General features: G+C 47.5%; 1 protein-coding gene across 1 annotated transcript in view; it reads right to left on the bottom strand.

The window, feature by feature from the left end:
* The window catches only part of Cdh13 (cadherin 13), a 969,028-nt gene that overhangs the window by 62,875 nt on the left and 889,432 nt on the right, over positions 1–16,721 (bottom strand). The window contains exons 9-10 of the mRNA XM_048437368.3: positions 15,169–15,351; positions 11,522–11,775 (exon numbers count right to left, since the gene is read on the bottom strand). Coding sequence (XP_048293325.2) covers positions 11,522–11,775; positions 15,169–15,351 — 437 coding nt within the window. The remainder of the gene's footprint in view (positions 1–11,521; positions 11,776–15,168; positions 15,352–16,721) is intronic.

Genomic DNA, 16,721 nt, shown 5'->3' with positions numbered 1-16,721 from the left:
AAATCACTCATTTGCAAGCCATTCATTAATTAAATTAAATTTTATGGCGCGCCTACTACGCTCCGCAGGTGTCATTCATAATTAGCCTAGTTCCCAGGGATAATAGCCCAGGGAGGGAAGGCAGGCAGAGAAGACACAGGCAATCACTCATGGGCAATTTTTTTTTTGTTGGTCACCATCACTATGTCCTTCCTGGTCACCAAGGAAACAGAATGAGGCAATGATGAACCTATGTTCCTGGGGACAAATAAAGTGCTAGGTTTCCTCAAGCCTAAGGATTAGAACATGACCTTGCTTCAGTTGTGACCCCTCATTTATGCACACTGCTGACTCACTGGCCTTGAACCCATGTCTGGTGGAACCACAACCCCAGTGGGGACAAAGTCTGTGTAACGTGTGTATTTCCTCTGGAAGGCTCGTCATGGTTTCTGTGCTTGGGGACAATGCTGTGTGTGGCCATTTACTGGGGAAAAGAAAGCAAAAAGATGTGAGTTGTGGTCTCATGTACTCACCGGATTGGATTACTGCTCTCCCGTTCCCCCAGGTTTCAAAATAAACCCAGACACAAAGGGAATGGATGAATTGGGGGCAGAGATGGCACAGACCCTTCAAATAGTGGCCCTCAGCCAGGATGATGAGAACAAGATCCCTTTAAGACAAGTGGTAGTGCTTTAAGAACCAGGGCACTTTGGGGGAGGGGCTGCAGATGTTTTTGTACAACATTTGTTCTTGCAAAATAAATGTTTCCCCGCTTCAAAGCTCTCTGAGAAAAGTGGATCTGATGTCAGTTCCATCTCTCCAAACTACCTGCCCGTGGCTGTTAGAACACCACTCGTCATTGCTACAGAACAAGGTGGCCACACCCACCTCACACAGGCATGCACAGCACCGATGAGGAGATACCAGTTGGATCTCTAGGAATGCCGCTGAAGCTGCTCCTTGAGTCGCCCTTTCTAGCTCGCTATGCTGCACGTTCTTCTGTGGCTCCCACCTTCTCACTAACCATTTAAAACATTCTGTAGTCTCTTTCTTTTTCAAGCAGGTTTTTTTTTTCCCCTTCAAGTCTCGTAGCTGATGTGCACAGGTGAAGGGGCCTCTATTCCCCTGCTACGTTTTGCAGCTGGACTGTGCCCCCAAAGCCTGCACTCAGAAGGTTTAGTTCCCCAACCCTGACTCCACTGGGAGGTGGTGGGACCTCTGAGAGGCAGAGTCCAGTGGGAGGTCTTCAAGTCACCAAGGACATGCCCTCCCAGAGGACTAGAAAACCATGGCTCTTTCCTCTTTCTTTGTTGTTGTGGGGTTAGCCAGAAGCTGGACAGTTTCTCTGCCACATGCTTCCAAATAAAAAACATCACACGATCCCAGATAGTCTAGTGATATTTCACTTTTGTTTTAAGAAATAAAGCTTACCTGAAGTCACAGACCAGCAGTGGTGACACACACCTTCAATCCCAGTAGCCACACTAGTTTGCCATAAAAACTGGGAGGTACTGGTGTATGCCTTTAATCCCAGAACTAGAGAGGATTATAAAATGATAGGGGACAGCTCTCTGTCATAGTCTCATTCTGAGATTCCTGGAGGCAGGATCATCATTTTGGACTGAGATAGAGGTAAGAGCCAGTGACTGACTGCTTTTGCTTCTCTGACCTTCAGGTTGAATCCCAATTTCTGTCTCCGGGTTTTTATTAATCATGCTATGAGATAAAAACTTCCAAAACTGCATGTCAAAAAAAGAATCACTCTTTTCTTTATTCAATTGATTTAGCTCAGGTCCTCATGGTTCCGTCACAGAGCCGGCTGCCACAGAGAGGGTGAGCACCCATGCCTCACCTCCTTGGCTGACGGTTCTGTATGGGCACAGAACATCTCCCCTCCACCTGTACCTGAGAGGAACTCACTTTTACTCTTGGATCCACAGAGTCACAGAGCCTTTCTGACAGTGCTCTTTGTAGGGAAATTCCAGGGGCACCAGCATCGCTGTGCAGGACCAGAGCCCCAGATGGATACAGGAGGAAAGCCGGCAGCAGCTGCTCTACTGGGTTTAAAACCGCCCTGTTGACTTATTGTGAATGTTGCGGCAATTTTAATTTTAAAATAATGTCTTTAAAAATTATTTTCTCTCTGTGTGTGTGCGCCTCAGTGCAGGTATGTGCACCACATGCATACAGTGGTGCTTCCAGGGAATCTGGAAGCGGGCACTGAATCCCCCTGAATGTAATGTGGAGACTAGCTGTAGAGGAAGGAGAAGCAATCAATGAGGAGGTATATTTTGTAATGTTTTAAAATTGCATTTATTGTGTGTGTGTGTGTTTGTGTGTGTGTGTGTGTGTGTATGTTCACGTCATTGTGTATGTTTGGAGGACAGAGGACAACTTTCAGAAGTAATTTCTCTCCTCCCACTACATGGGTCCTGATGATGAAACTCAAGTGGCCAAGGTTGGTGGCTAGTGCCTTTACCGTTCAACCATCTTGCTGTCCCCTGAACGTACATGTCTATCAATTAAAAATATTTCTTGCTTAGCACGAGACACAATCCTGTCCTCCAAAAAAAGGGATAGGGGGGTGTAGTTCAATGTTAGATCAGTTGGATAGCATGCATGAGGCCCAGTGCTCCCCACAGTGGATGCAGAACCAGGCTGAGAGTGTAGCTTGTAACTCAGTGGCAGACTGTGTCTGGTAAATGTAAGGAGATGGTGCAGGTTTCAGATCCCCACCTCCACAATGGCAGCGGATATTCTTTACTTCTGTCTTCATTGCTTTGACCCCAGAGTGCTGTAGGTATTCACTACATATTTTGGTGAATGGATGAATGAATGAATGAAGAGATTGGCCCAAATGCAGAGGCCCTTCCTACCATGCACAAGCCTTCATGTCCAGCAGTAGTCACAGATGGTAACGTGAGGTCTGATTTTACAGTGTGACTCCTGGTCATGATGTTGGAATCCACAGGGGAGCCCCAGGCTAGCCACAGTGGTAGGACCACAGTTTAGAGTCTCATCACTTTAAGCCACAAGTCCTGGAGGAGTCAGGGGCTATGTGGGTGCCGAGCCTGAGCCATTCCTGCGTCACTTCTCTGACCTGCTGGCCACTGTGTTACTACTGCTCCAGGCCTGATGCTATGATCAGCCTCTGGGAAGACCCTGAGATGCACCCGCTGCTGGCTGGTGGTGCTGACTGACAGGTGTGCTTTTCTCAAGGGGCATGGCCTCTCCTCTATACACACCTATTTAGATGTTTATTACAAAGTATTGAGAGCTAAGCATAACTAAGCATGGTTAGGCATATCTGTAATCCCACTTGGGAGAAAGAGGCTTGAGATCAGTAGTTCAAGGTCATCCTTAGCTACATAGAAAGTATGAAGCCAGCCTGGGCTACATGAGATGCAGCCTTAAACCCCCTCAAAAACAGGCAACCCCCAAAGCTAAGCAAATTGAATGACTTAGAAAATAAATATTGGGCAAGAAGCAATATTAACATTTGTCAATATTTTTCCAGATTGGTTCTGAGAATTAATTTCGGAGGCTGCCAAGAAGGCAAATGATAATTATATTCAAATACAGCCAATTTGAAACCCTATTTTCAACAATGAGCGGGTGCCCCGTGGCAAATGCATAACGGCACGTGTAGACAGATGTTACAAAGCTGATTTGCAAAAGAACTTTCTGACTGTTTACTCGGGGCTTTTGGATGACCCAGTGCCTGTCACCCAAGGAAGTCATGGGTATCTTGTCTCTGGGTCATGATAAAACCCAGGATTCTATTCTTAGTAACCAGAGACATCAGGCCTTCAGAGGTTCACTTGTGCAATTTATCAGACTCTCTATCCCGTGGATGTTTTCATAATGGAAAAATCTGACCACTCAAAACGAGGGCTGGCTCTACTAATACATTTACATAAATAATTAAGAATTCCACAGCAATGTGGTGATAAAATGTATCACCACCATAAACCTCCAACGGAAGAACATCACTTTAATTAAAAATTACAAAGGACTCCCATAAACAACTCATTTATATTTCAAGCGCTGTGTTGGTTGACTGCGGAAAGAAATATCTGGACTCATTAAAAAAACAACAAAACTCCCTCATCCCACATCTTATTATTGAGGTCAGTACCACACGTAAGTAGAATGAAGTGTTGATAGGTGATAGTAGATGGAGGGACTTGCCCTAATTTTCCCAGGTAGACAGGGTATAGCTGGCCTTTAACGTTTGATTAAAATTTAGAAGGGGGGTGGCACCTCAAATTAAACTCTTAAATCTGAGTTTGAAACCTGGTTAGGGCATTTGTGGTTCTTCTTTCTCCCACTGAACATTTATTGCTTATGTATCTTTTGGGTATCCGTGTGTCTTAGAGCCCCTTGGGGTGAGAGAATTCTATTTTCAAGTCAATTGGAATTCTTTTCTTTTGCCGTCTGCTTCCAAAGGCCTTAGCAATTACAGAATAAAAATCTCACAGTTAGTCAGTGACATTTTTGTCCAATTTACCACCTTTCTGTTTGGTGCAAGTGTGTGTGTGTGTGTGTGTGTGGTTTTCTTTAGAAAGGCCCCGATGAACCAGAGCACTAAAAAGAAGGCTTGGTGAATCCAGGAAGACAAGAGGAAGATGTAGCTGGCCATTCAGACAAATGTTTTGGTGCTAAATTTTTATTGTTCTGTTGCATTCTTTACCATTTTGAAGGCAGAGTGCCATCCAGCTGAAAAGGCCCAAGTTTAGGGGACAACACAAGAAAAAAAAACAGAGCCCCCTCCAACAACAACAACAACAACAACAACAACAACAACAAAAAAGAGAAAAACGCAGGACAAACAGTCACCATCAAAGGATGGGCATCTAATCTGGAGGGGATTCAGACACCAGGCTCAAAGAATAGACTCAGTTTGTATCACGGTGCCCGAAGGAGAGCTGGCAGATGGCAAGGACTCTCTGTGTAATCTACAAGGGCCTGTATGTCTTGCTGTGGTGCCACTCTTGGGGCTGGTTGCCCTGCCTGGGCACCAGGTTAAAACAAGGCCCATTGGGACCACTTCCACTGCAGGTGGGCACCAGTCACTGTGTGGAGATGAAGAGGTTGTGGCCAAGGACACTGGGTGGATATGCTGAAGAGGAGGAGGAGGCAGGAGGATTAGGAGTTCGAGGTCAGCTTAGGCTACATTTTTTTGGGGTCGGTGAGATGGGTCAGTGGTGACGGCATTTGCTACTAGACTATTCTAACTTTGCTCCCCAGAACCCACACAAATGAAGGAGAGAACTGATTTAGGCAAACTGTTCTCTGACCTCCACACAAACACTGTTATACACGCTTGCGCCCTAGTGTGCACACATAAAAGTAATAAATAATATCAGAATATTTGAATAAGCTAATCACATCTGTTCTGCATTTAAATCCTGGATCTCAGACACCACAACCTAGCCACCTTCACCTACCAGTGGTTCTCAACCTTCCTGATGCTGTGACCCTTTAATACAGTTTCTCTTGTGTTGACTCCCAACCATAAAACTATTTGTGTTACTACTTCATAACTATAATTTTGTTACTGTTATGAATCATAACATAACCATTTCTGGAGATAGAATTTTGCCAAAGGGGTCACAACCCACGGGTTGAGAACTCCTGGATAGGATCGCTTCTCGCCTATGTCTTTTAATTGAGCTCTTGGCATATGCCAGGCCCAGGGCCAGGCCTGGCCTGTGTTCAGACTTTTGAGACCCTCAGAAGCTTTTAATCCTATGGAGTCTTCACCCCAACTCATAAAAAGGTACACCTCATTATGTTCATATTGTAAGTGGATTTTTTTCCCCTACAAAAATTTTAAAATGATTTAAGCATTTTTTTTTCTTTTGCAATTATTTGGCAGGGCAAACACTTCACTGCCGGTTTCCTGTCATCTCCCTGGTATCTGCTCAGGTTTTCTTGCCAGGTGAGATGCACACGTACTTTGCAAACTTAAAGCCATTTCTGACAATATCCTTCAGTTCACAGGAGCTGTCCTGAGATAGGAACGCTGGGCATTTAAATCCAGATGTTTGAGTTTGTTATTTCCCTCTCCCCCACTTCCTCCTTCTCCCAGATTTGTCACACATCACCAACGTTCTTTTTCTCGTGACCACACACTTCCAGGAGGTTCAAGCCCGTGCCACCCCTGTGAGTGACTGTGCAGCAGTTAATGCTGTGCCAGGCTCACAGCAGGTTCTAAATATACACCACTGACTTGATGGGCCAATGGGTTATATCTGCAACCCAGGTCATGTAGCCCAGGCTCACAGCAGGTTCTAAATATACGCCACTGATTTGATGGGCCAATGGGTTATATCTGCAACCCGGCTCGTGTAGCCCAGACTCGCAGGGGGTTCTAAATATACACCACTGACTTGATGGGCCAATGGGTTATATCTGCAACCCGGGTCATGTAGCCCAGGCTCACAGCAGGTTCTAAATATACGCCACTGATTTGATGGGCCAATGGGTTATATCTGCAACCCGGCTCGTGTAGCCCAGGCTCGCAGGGGGTTCTAAATATATACCACTGACTTGATGGGCCAATGGGTTATATCTGCAACCCGGGTCATGTAGCCCAGGCTCACAGCAAGTTCTAAATATACGCCACTGATTTGATGGGCCAATGGGTTGTATCTGCAATCCGGCTCATGTAGCCCAGGCTTGCCTTGAACTTGCCATGTAGCTGATGAAGCCCACAAACTCCTGATCTTCCTGCATCTATCCCCCAATGTCTGAGATTACAGCACACCCAGTTTATGGCATTCTGGAGCAAAACCCAGGGCTCTGTGCATCCTAGGCAAAAGATCTACATACCGAGTGTGTCCCCAGCCTTCCTTGTATTTTCTATTATCTTGTTAAGTAAAAATCTAGTATCTAATGTCATTGGATTCTATGGTTTGGGAAAATATCCCCCAAAGGCTTGTGTGTCAAAAGATTGGTCCCCGGACCACAAGATCTTTGTGAGTGGGGCCTAATGGGAGGAAGTTTGATCGTTGGAAGTGCATACCCTTGAAGGGGGTCTTGGCACTCCAAGTTCACCTTCTCTGCCTCCTGGTCTCCGTGAAGTGAACAGATTGTTATAGCCCCCCCCCCCACAAGGTACAACATACCCAGAACTCCCAAGGATGGACTGCGATGGTAGACTGTGATAATAGATTGTAGAGCTATTGTCTGAAACTATGGGCCTAAATACATCTTCTCTCTTTCTGGCTTTGTGTTTCTGTGGTGCTGGGATTTATTTGAGTTCAGTGTCTCACGTATTTGAGTCTCTCCCTCTTCTTTTTAAGCGGGTTATCTCTGGTATTTTGTTTTGTTAATGTCAGGGAAAACTGACTAAGACATGAGATATTTCCATCAAAAATCTACTCTGTATATTCTTGCTAAATAGAAAGGTTTGAGCCACTGGTCACGTCTCAGTGTTCTTTCTTCCTTCACAAAGATCTCAGTTGTAAAAGCTGCATACTAGGTAGGCATGGTCACATGAGCAACTCTAGGAAATGAGGTTCGAAGAGAAACGTAGCTGCCTTTAAGGAAATCACCTTAAAAACAGGAAGTGGGGGAATGAGTGGCTCAGTGACTTGAATTCAGATGCCAGAGTATGTAAATGCTAGGTGAGATGCCAGGCAACCATCTGTAGTCCCGCCTGGGGGATATGGACACACAGGGCATCTCCAGAGTATGACCATCTAAGGAAGTCCTTGGCTTAATTGAGAGATACTGCTTCAGTGAATATGATGGAGGATCAATCTAGTATGATTCCTGATGTTAACGTTGGTTAACATCACATACATATACACAAGGAACCAACACACAAGCAAAACCATGCAACACACACACACACACACACACACAGAGGTGGGGGGGGAGGAAAAAAATAGAAAAAAACCCTCTAGGAAGTACCCCTTATTATCTCTGAGCCCCTTCAGTCAGAATCTTCCTGTTATATTCCAAACGTATTTTCTGCTGACACAGCCAGGTACTGGCAATGGGGTAATGAATGGGGGATACTATTCAGCAGTGAAAAATGACAACTATTTCTGCACATGGATGGCTCTTTGGCATATCTAAAAGCAAGCGTAGCAGGATACAGAAGAGCGGATGACATCAGCCATTTGGGGCATTTAATATGAAAAGTCTTTATATGTGCCTCTCCCCAAATTCAAAGGCTCTGTAATGAGGTTGTTAAAGAGAATTACCTTGGGTGGGATGATTATGGCCATTTTCTCTCTCCCATTTCCAGAGTTTTCTCCATGAGCTGTCTTAACACAGCCGGTAGACAGAAGGAATTCACCATCACTCAGACGCTGTTGGCTGTTTTAATTTGGAGCAGAGCACACCGAATGACAGACTTGTCAATGGGCTTCAGTAATGAACGCCTGCTAGAGAATTTGCAGCCTGCTGCCTGGACACCTCCTGCCTTCAGGGCTCCAGCCTTGGCAGAGATCAAGTGCCTTGACTTCCGGACAACCCCTTGCAAGACAAGTCAATGCTGAGACCAGATGTATGTTCTATCACACAGGGCAGCATGGGCAGGAGGGCCAGATCAGCGGTTGGTTGGTTCGAAGTTCCCAAATATAGGGAGTGGGCAGCAGGAGCCCCCTGCTGGATGAGGCTGGGGTGATCATCAAGGGCAGGCTGGACATAAGTGATGCCCTCCGGTTGCTGACTGAGGAAGGTGTGGATGCTTGGGGGCTGTGTATGATTGGAGGTGAGATGGGTGGAGGTACTTATTGGCACTCAGCCCAGTCCAGAGGGTCTTGGAATAGATGGAGATAGAGGTGAGGAAAGTAAATGTAGAAACAGAATATGGGATGAAGAGGAGGAGGACCAGGAGGAGACACTGCAATGCTGCCAGAAGATGTCTCACTCCCACCTTCTACAAATGGAAGGAAGAAAAGGAGGGAGAGGCAAGGAGGGCGTGGTGGATAAGAGAAGAGAGAGAAAGGCTGGGAAGAAAGTCCAGCTGGAAATGTGTTTGCCATCTAAGCATGGGGGCACAAGTTTGATCCCCAAAGCACATATACTAAAAGTTAGGCAGGGTGATGATTGCTTGCAATCCTAGCACTGGAGAGTTGGAGACAGGTAGACCCCTGGGGCTTCTTGGTCAGCCAGACTAGCCTCTTTGGTGAGCTCTGGGCCAGTGAGAGACTTTCAAGGTGGATAGCTCCTAAGGTTGACCTCTGGCCTCCCACACATGAACACACACACACATACACACACACACACACACATACACACACACACACACACACACACACACGATCATTCACGGGGAGGAGGGGAAGGTCAAGAATAGAAACAAGAGAGGAGGGGAGGATCAGACAGGCAGAGAAGTTTGGAGTGGAGAGACAGAGGGGGCGAGAGAAGTGCAGGGCAGGACTGGGGCAGGAGATGGAGGCCCAGAGAGATGTCAGAGCAAGGGACACAGAAGGAGAAAGGGAGGGATGGAGAAGCACAGGGACAGGGACACGTCAGCACAGCCAAGGCCCAGAGGGAGACACTCATAGCTCTGTGCAGAACCCCTGGGCCCTGTCAGTGGCACAGCTGTGAGTGAAGGGCTGGGTCATCATCTTTTTTTTTTTTTAACTTAAACTAAGTTCAGAGATCTTGAGATAAAATAATAGCTCCCAGAGTGAAACTCCCCTTCCCTTAAAGACCCGTTCCCTGCAGAATTATCTGAGCTACAACAGTTATGAGACCAGAGACCACTTGCAAAATCAATGTCTGCCTGGGAACTCTGTGCAGCCCAGTGAAAAACAGGGGGAAAGGTTCTCCCGGTCAGGCACTTCCACTCAGCCTCACTCACCCCTGCATACAGGCCTCCCTGGAAGGCACTTTCTAATGTGCTGGATCAAAACCCCATCACCAAGGAGCCTTTCCTCCCCAGGGCACCAGGTCCACTTGCCAGTGATGTTTCATGAGCTCAGAGCCAGGAGAGGAAGGAATAGAGGGGAAGGCAGGGCCGGGAGGAAGAAGGAGAAAAGGGAAAGGCAGGGAGGGTAGAGGAGGGGGATTATGAGAGAAGAGGGAAAATTCAGCCAGTTAAGCTCAGAAAGGGATACTTGACAGGCAATTCTGATTCTCACTGGGTAAAGGGACCAGCCCAGCATCTCTCAGCCAGCCTGGTATCCCTCTGCCAGTTCAGCATCTCTTAGCCAGCCCAGCAGCCCTCAGATAGGTCTGTGAGCAGATGTTGGCCCTCTTAGGGGACCAGCCACAGGGAATTAGGGCAGCTGCGTTATCTGAGGGCTTTTGTGGTTCCCAACCACAGGCCCATCTGTGCCTCTTAAAACATAGCACTTACTCCAGTCTCTTGAGAAGGGCTCTGGACCTCTCTAAATGGCACCAGTTCAAGCCTTCACACAGGATGCTCGGGTCCACTGTGAAACTGCACACTAAAGCCAGACCATCCACACTGTTCTTCCCCTTGCTCCTCAGGGTTACATGTCCCAGAGGACTCTGGGAGTTGCTCCTGGGACTGGCTGCACTGCCTCTGGGGAGGGTGTGGCTCTTTCCGCAGGCAGATAGAAGACTGGTCCATGGCTGACCCCATTGCCTCGGAGACAAACGAGTCTGGCTGAGGATGGAGCCAGCTAGGGAGACTAGCACTCTGTGTGTGTGTGTGTGTGTGTGTGTGTGTGTGTGTGTATGTGTTTGTGTGTATATGTATATGTGTGTGTGTTTATGTGTGTATGTGTGTACATGCGTGTGTATTGTGAAAAGGGAATCTGGCCTTAGTACCCAGGGGTACTGGCCATCCCACTGGACACCAAGTTCCCATGTTCCAATCAGCTGGCTAATTTGTGCATTGTTTGGCGTAGGGGGGTCTGAGCTGAGGGAGGGAGAAGTAGCATTTCCCAGGGATGGGCCCCCTCAGCGGTTATCCAGTATCAGGTGGTCAGCCCTGAAATCACATATGTACAAGTAACGCTAAGTGGACTGAGCAAGCTGTGTTTATAGACACGCATACGTAGGTGTAACAATAGTAATTCAAGTGTCAGGAATCCTCCTGTCTCTGCCTCCCCAGTGCTGAAATTACAGCAGTGACCTGCCACACCACCTCTGTGGGAGCCAGGAACACAGACTCAGCTCTCCAAACTTGGGTGACAAGTACTTTACTGACTGAACTGGCTTCCCATTCTGGAATTCACAATACCTCCATCTGCCAATGGAACCAACCAAGGCCTTTCTCACAGAGCATCAAGTTCTGAGATGCTGCAGAAGCCCACACAGAGTGGCTCTTCTTTATGACCCTCCAGATTTGGCTAGGTTATTTGGGAACATAGCTCTGAAGTCAGTCCCTTCCTCAGTTGCAATCAGGGTTGAGGACATTGTCCTCTTGCTGAAAGTCCCTTGGCTCCATCAGGTTCAAACTTCTTTTCCCTCCCACACATCCAGATGGACAGTAGATTTAACTTAACAGCATTTTGCAGCAGGAAGCCAGCAACCAGCTCCACCAGCTTTGGCAACCAAAGAGAAGGTGGCTTCCTGCTTGCCTCCATCCATGCTTCTCACCCACCTGATGGTTTGATGTTGCAGGGAGTCGGGGTCCGTGGCATTCACCGTCAACAGCACACTGCCCACAGAGATATTCTCCTTTCTGGTCACCATCATGGGGTCCGGGTAGAAGACTGGACCCTCGTTGACATCCAGGACCGTAATGTGGACAGTCGCTGTGGAGCTGGGGCCATAGGAGACGTCTGGTACGAGTGGGTCCTCATTTTCCACTTTGATCAGCAAGGTGTGAAAGGCAGAGATCTCATAATCCAGGGGCTGGGGAAGCAGACAGAAGGGCATTAGGAAGGCACACACTACGAAGTCTGTTTACTCTGCACACGGTCCCTCTGGCATTGCATGAGCAGCTGTAAACACTTGGGGACAGTGCTGGGCTTTATGACTTAAGTCTTGTGCCATTTCAGGGGTCCTATCTAAGGAAAAAATGTGGGGTCTGGGACTGTGCCATGAACTTGGCTGCCTATGATACTCCCAGAATCTTTTGGTTTCAGGGACTGTTCTAATAGAGGGGGACAGCAGAATGAGTTAGGTCCAAGACATGTGGGGTGGAGGTGCTGGGTCTTCCCCACGGAGGAGCGTTTCAGTCATCACCCTGTTGCGAGAGCTCTACAGCTCATCACCGGGACAGAAGGCCACACCCACGTCATTCCCACACAAAGATGCTGCACTGTCCCCGTGTCAGTGGGCAGTCCTGCTGAAGATCCCTCCAGAGGATTTTGCAAAGAGGCCAATAGTCCATGTGCCCCTGGCTACATCAGAGAGAACACAGGAAACCCTGCTGTAAAAAGAGTTAAGGTGATGTTCCTGCCCATCAAGTGTCACATTCTTTCTGAACCACAGAAACCATGGTGCATTGAGAGTGACCTTTCTGGGAGGGGCTCCTGCTACTAAGATGCATAGGGAGACAATTAGACAGGACCAGGATAAACGGCCCAACACAGTGGTTCCTGGCACAAACAAGTAGCAGATTTCTCAGAGCCAGATACAGTGAGTACCCCTTTTGGGAGGACGACGTGAATAGGAGCCTGAGGCAGAAATTTGGGTCTATGTGGTTTGCTGTAGTGCATTCCTGTAGAGGAGAGGAGTCAGGAGGCAGATGAAGATCCTGTGTGCTGTAGTCTGTATGATGAAATAACCCCTTTTCTCCCCCAAGTGGCTTCTGGCCATGGTGTTTATTTTCCTCTAGTTGGGGCAAACACATGCTAGGGACCACCAAGTCCCACCCCATGATGCAGGATACAGATATGTATCTACTAAAGTTTTCCCATAAAGATGCTGGGCTGGAAAGTTACCCAGCATCCTTTATGCACCCAGGACTAGCTTCAGAGGATGGCTATGGTGATGTTGTTTCATGCCCTCACCCTTTGAAAGCAGCAGCCTTGCACTGCCGGTGCCAGGCTCTTCCAACAGTTCTTCTGGCACTCTTACTAGGGAGGAAGTGACCCAGAGGTTGGGAAGGGCCAGGAACCCAGACTCTGTGTCCTCTAGAAACAGACGTGTCTGTGACTGGTCACACTCAATGGCTCTGGTACTGATCAGAGGAAGTAGCTCACAGGATCTGTGTCTGTCTTACATAACACAGAATCTCCATGGAAGAAGGGACCTCTGTTGAATAATTGTCTGGATCAGATGATGGCTATGTCTGTGGGGGGCACTGTTTAATTGTTAACTAATGCAGAAAGGCCCAGCCCACTGTGGGCAGTGCTATCCCTAGGCAGGTGCGTAAGAAGGATAGGAGATACATCTATATCATCTCTATCTATACCCTATCTATTTTATCTATCTATGTATCTATGTATCTATCTATGTATCTATGTATCTGTCTGTCTATGTATCTATCTATCAATGTATCTATGTATCTATTTATGTATCTATGTATCGATCTATGTATGTATGTATGTATGTATGCATGCATGTATCTATCTATCTATCTATCTATCTATCTATCTATCTATCTATCTATCTATCTATCTATCCCCTTCTGTCTGTCTGTCTATCTATCTATAGAACAGTGTTCCTCCATGTCCCTCCTTGATTTCCACTTCAGCTTCTGGCTCGATTTCTGTCAGCCATGGGCTGTGACCTGGAAGTGTAAGATGATGCGAGTCCTCTCCTCCCCCAAGCTACTTTGGGCCAGTGTTTCACCACAGCAGGACTAGCAGAGACTCAGTGGCAGGCAGGACAGTGCTCCCATAGCTACCAATTCTAAGAGTCTAAGGCAAAAAAGACTTTGTAGCTGCGGTTAAAGGAGAGGCCCCGAGATAAGGGATTATCCTGGCTCATCCAGTGGACCTGATGGAGTCATAAGGTAGAAGGTGTTAGAGGGGATGATGGTCATTAGGGAGCAGCAACGCAGGTTGTAGACGCTTTGAAGATATTGGAAGAGGCCGTGAGGCTAAAGCTGGGAGCAATAGGAGCTGGAACCTCCCTTCAAGCTCACAGGATTTAGCAGTCCTGATCACACCTTCAGTTTCACTCTGTGAGGCCCTTGTTGGACTTCTAATAATCAAACCACATACATCTTTGGCCTCAAAATTCATACTCACTGCTATCACAGACTGGAAGTAGCTGTTACTGCCCCAAACATTTTATGTATTTGTTCATGAAGTCCTCACAGTGCCACGGGTTGGACATGTTCCCTCTTCATATACTGAAATCACAGGCTCCCTTGTGAGGGCATTGACAAGGGGATCATTAGGAGGTCACCTCATCATGACATAGAGCCATGCAAATGGGGGGAGCTGCTCTTCCTTTACACTACGTGGGGACAGAGTAAGGGGGCGTCATCTGTGCAGACGCAAACTCTCACTTGACCTTGAGTTTCTGGGTCCCGTGACCACGGACTTCAGTATGCAGAACTTTACCTAACAAATGTGCACCTTCTAACCAGCCATTGAGAAGGTCAGTGAGGTGGGACTCTAGGCACACCTGTGGGGGACCATCTTGATTGTGTTATTTGACACGGGAAGACTTCTTAATTGTGGATGGGACCATTCCCTAGGCAGGGGATCCAGGCTGTGCAAGGCAGAGAAAAGGGGCGAAACACCGTGGGTGTGTTTGTTCCTATGTCTTTGCTTCTTTTCTGCAGATGCAGGATGAAGAGCTGTCTCAAGCCCTTGCTGCTGGGATGCCCCCACCAGTGATAGACTGACGACCTTGAACTCCAAGTCAAAGTTAAACCCTTTTCTCTTACATGGCTTCTGCCAGAGTGTTTTTTTTTCATAACAGCCAAAGAAAGAGACCAAGACAGCTACCCAGAAACACAACCCCTTGTCACAGCAAGCAGAACCGAGTGTGAGAGCCACCCTGAATTAATTATAAGAAACGTTAACAGTGACTTCCTATAGATGAGTAAACTGAGGAACAGAAAATGTGGGAAAGTGCTTGGTCAAGCACACACAGGGACCTGAGATCAAGGGTCCTGCTCTGCCCTTTGTTATTGTCCTTCCCTGCCTCAGGTACAAATGGTGTCATCTACCAGGGAAGAAAGTGGGAGGCAGAGAAGCCTCTAAGCCCACAGTGTTCTCTGTTCTTCTGGGGGAGAGCAGAATTAATTTCTCTCTGACTTTCTCAACTCTGTGATTCTCCACACCTTTCATAGGACCCTGGCTACTCATGGGAGGACAGAGGTGCCACGGGGACCACCCTTACCTTGACCACAGAGAGCATGCCCTCGTTGGTCTGCGGGTTGGTGTGAATTTCGAAGCTCTGCCCAGGATTTCCGTTGATGATGGTGTATGCGGCCCTCCATGCTCCTGTTGCGGGGTCATCTTTGTCCTCTACGGTCAAATTGACAATAACTCCCACGGCTCCTTCCTCCACCGTGGCTTGGAACTGCAAGCAAAGCAGGAGGTGATAGTCAGTGTTTTGAAGTTCATCTGGCAGGCACCAGTAACAGAGCTGTTCCTGTGTGCACTACATGAGATATGATACATTTATCATCTCATTTAATAATACACAATGCAGGGATTCTGGCTAGGAAGATGCTGCATTCCACAAACCAGCTTTTCCTGCACTCGGGCAAGGCCATGGGGCAAACTTAGCTCTTGCAGAGCCCAGGGATGCTGCCAGGTTGGGGAAGAGGGCCGAGAGCAGCTGTGCCCCCTCTCCTGTCTCCTGCTCACTGTGCTTCCTAGGATGCCCACAGCTAGGAGACCATGGCGGTGCGGGAGTCACAGAGCAAAGTCTCCCAGGGAGGAGGCATCCCTGAGCCAGGAGCACTTTCTCTGAATTACTGTTGGATAAGAAGCGAACGCTGGTAGAGTATGAGCCATTGTATGTGTGGGTTTTTTTTTTTGCATGAATTACTACATATAGTGTGTGTGTGTCTGTGGGTGCATGTTCATATTTGTGTGGGTACGTGTGAGAGCAGCCTCAGGTGACATCCTCAGTGCCTTCGGGACAGAGTCTCTCATTGGTTTGGCATTCACCAATTAGGCCAGACTGGCTGATCAGGGAGCCTGAAGGATCCTCCTGTCTTGGCTTCCCCATCGCTGGGATACTAAATGCATGCCTGACTTTTTAATGAGGGTTATAAGGGTCTGATTCAGGAGCTCATGCTCGGGGCAGAGTACCTTACCAAGCCATCCCGCCAGCCTTTGCATGTGTTGTTCTTGTAGCTTTGCTCACCTTGACCTCATGATGACCAGAGAGACAGGGTGGGACTTGAGTGGAGGGTCTGGGGCTGGACACCCAGTGTTTGTCTTTTACCTTGCCCCGCCACATCCTTCCCTACTCCCTCACAGCCCGCAAGACTAAAAGACTATTTGCTAAGAAATGCAGATGTTTGCAGTCGGGAGCCGTGGTTTTCATTCATACCACATCTCAAAAACTTGTTGCACATAGGTGTGGTGGGGATCAATCAATTTGTGAAAAACGAGTGTTCCCACCGATGGAGAATCTCATGAGCTACTGTGAGCGCATTTCCTTTGAGTGGGAAGTGGGAAGCATTGTTCTGATGTTTACCTCTGACACACTCAGGTGAACAGTAATCTGTTTGCAGATATTTCATAAATGCGTAGGACCAGGATGCTGACAAGATGAGGAAATAGCTAGGAATTTCAATTAGCAGCAGTGAGAATCCAGACACGGTAAGATGATGTCAAAAAGGCCTTGTGTTCAAAGAGGAGTAATTTGAGAAATGAGGTTTTGCAAACAGCCACTGATTCATTGACTTTTAAATCATTAATCATGAGCCTCCCTAT

The sequence above is a fragment of the Myodes glareolus genome, chromosome 22, assembly GCF_982192425.1.
Source record: "Myodes glareolus chromosome 22, mMyoGla1.1, whole genome shotgun sequence".
Taxonomy (NCBI): Eukaryota; Metazoa; Chordata; class Mammalia; order Rodentia; family Cricetidae; genus Myodes; species Myodes glareolus.
The sequence above is the reverse complement of the archived record's forward strand: the minus strand, read 5'-3'. Positions and strand labels throughout refer to the sequence as shown.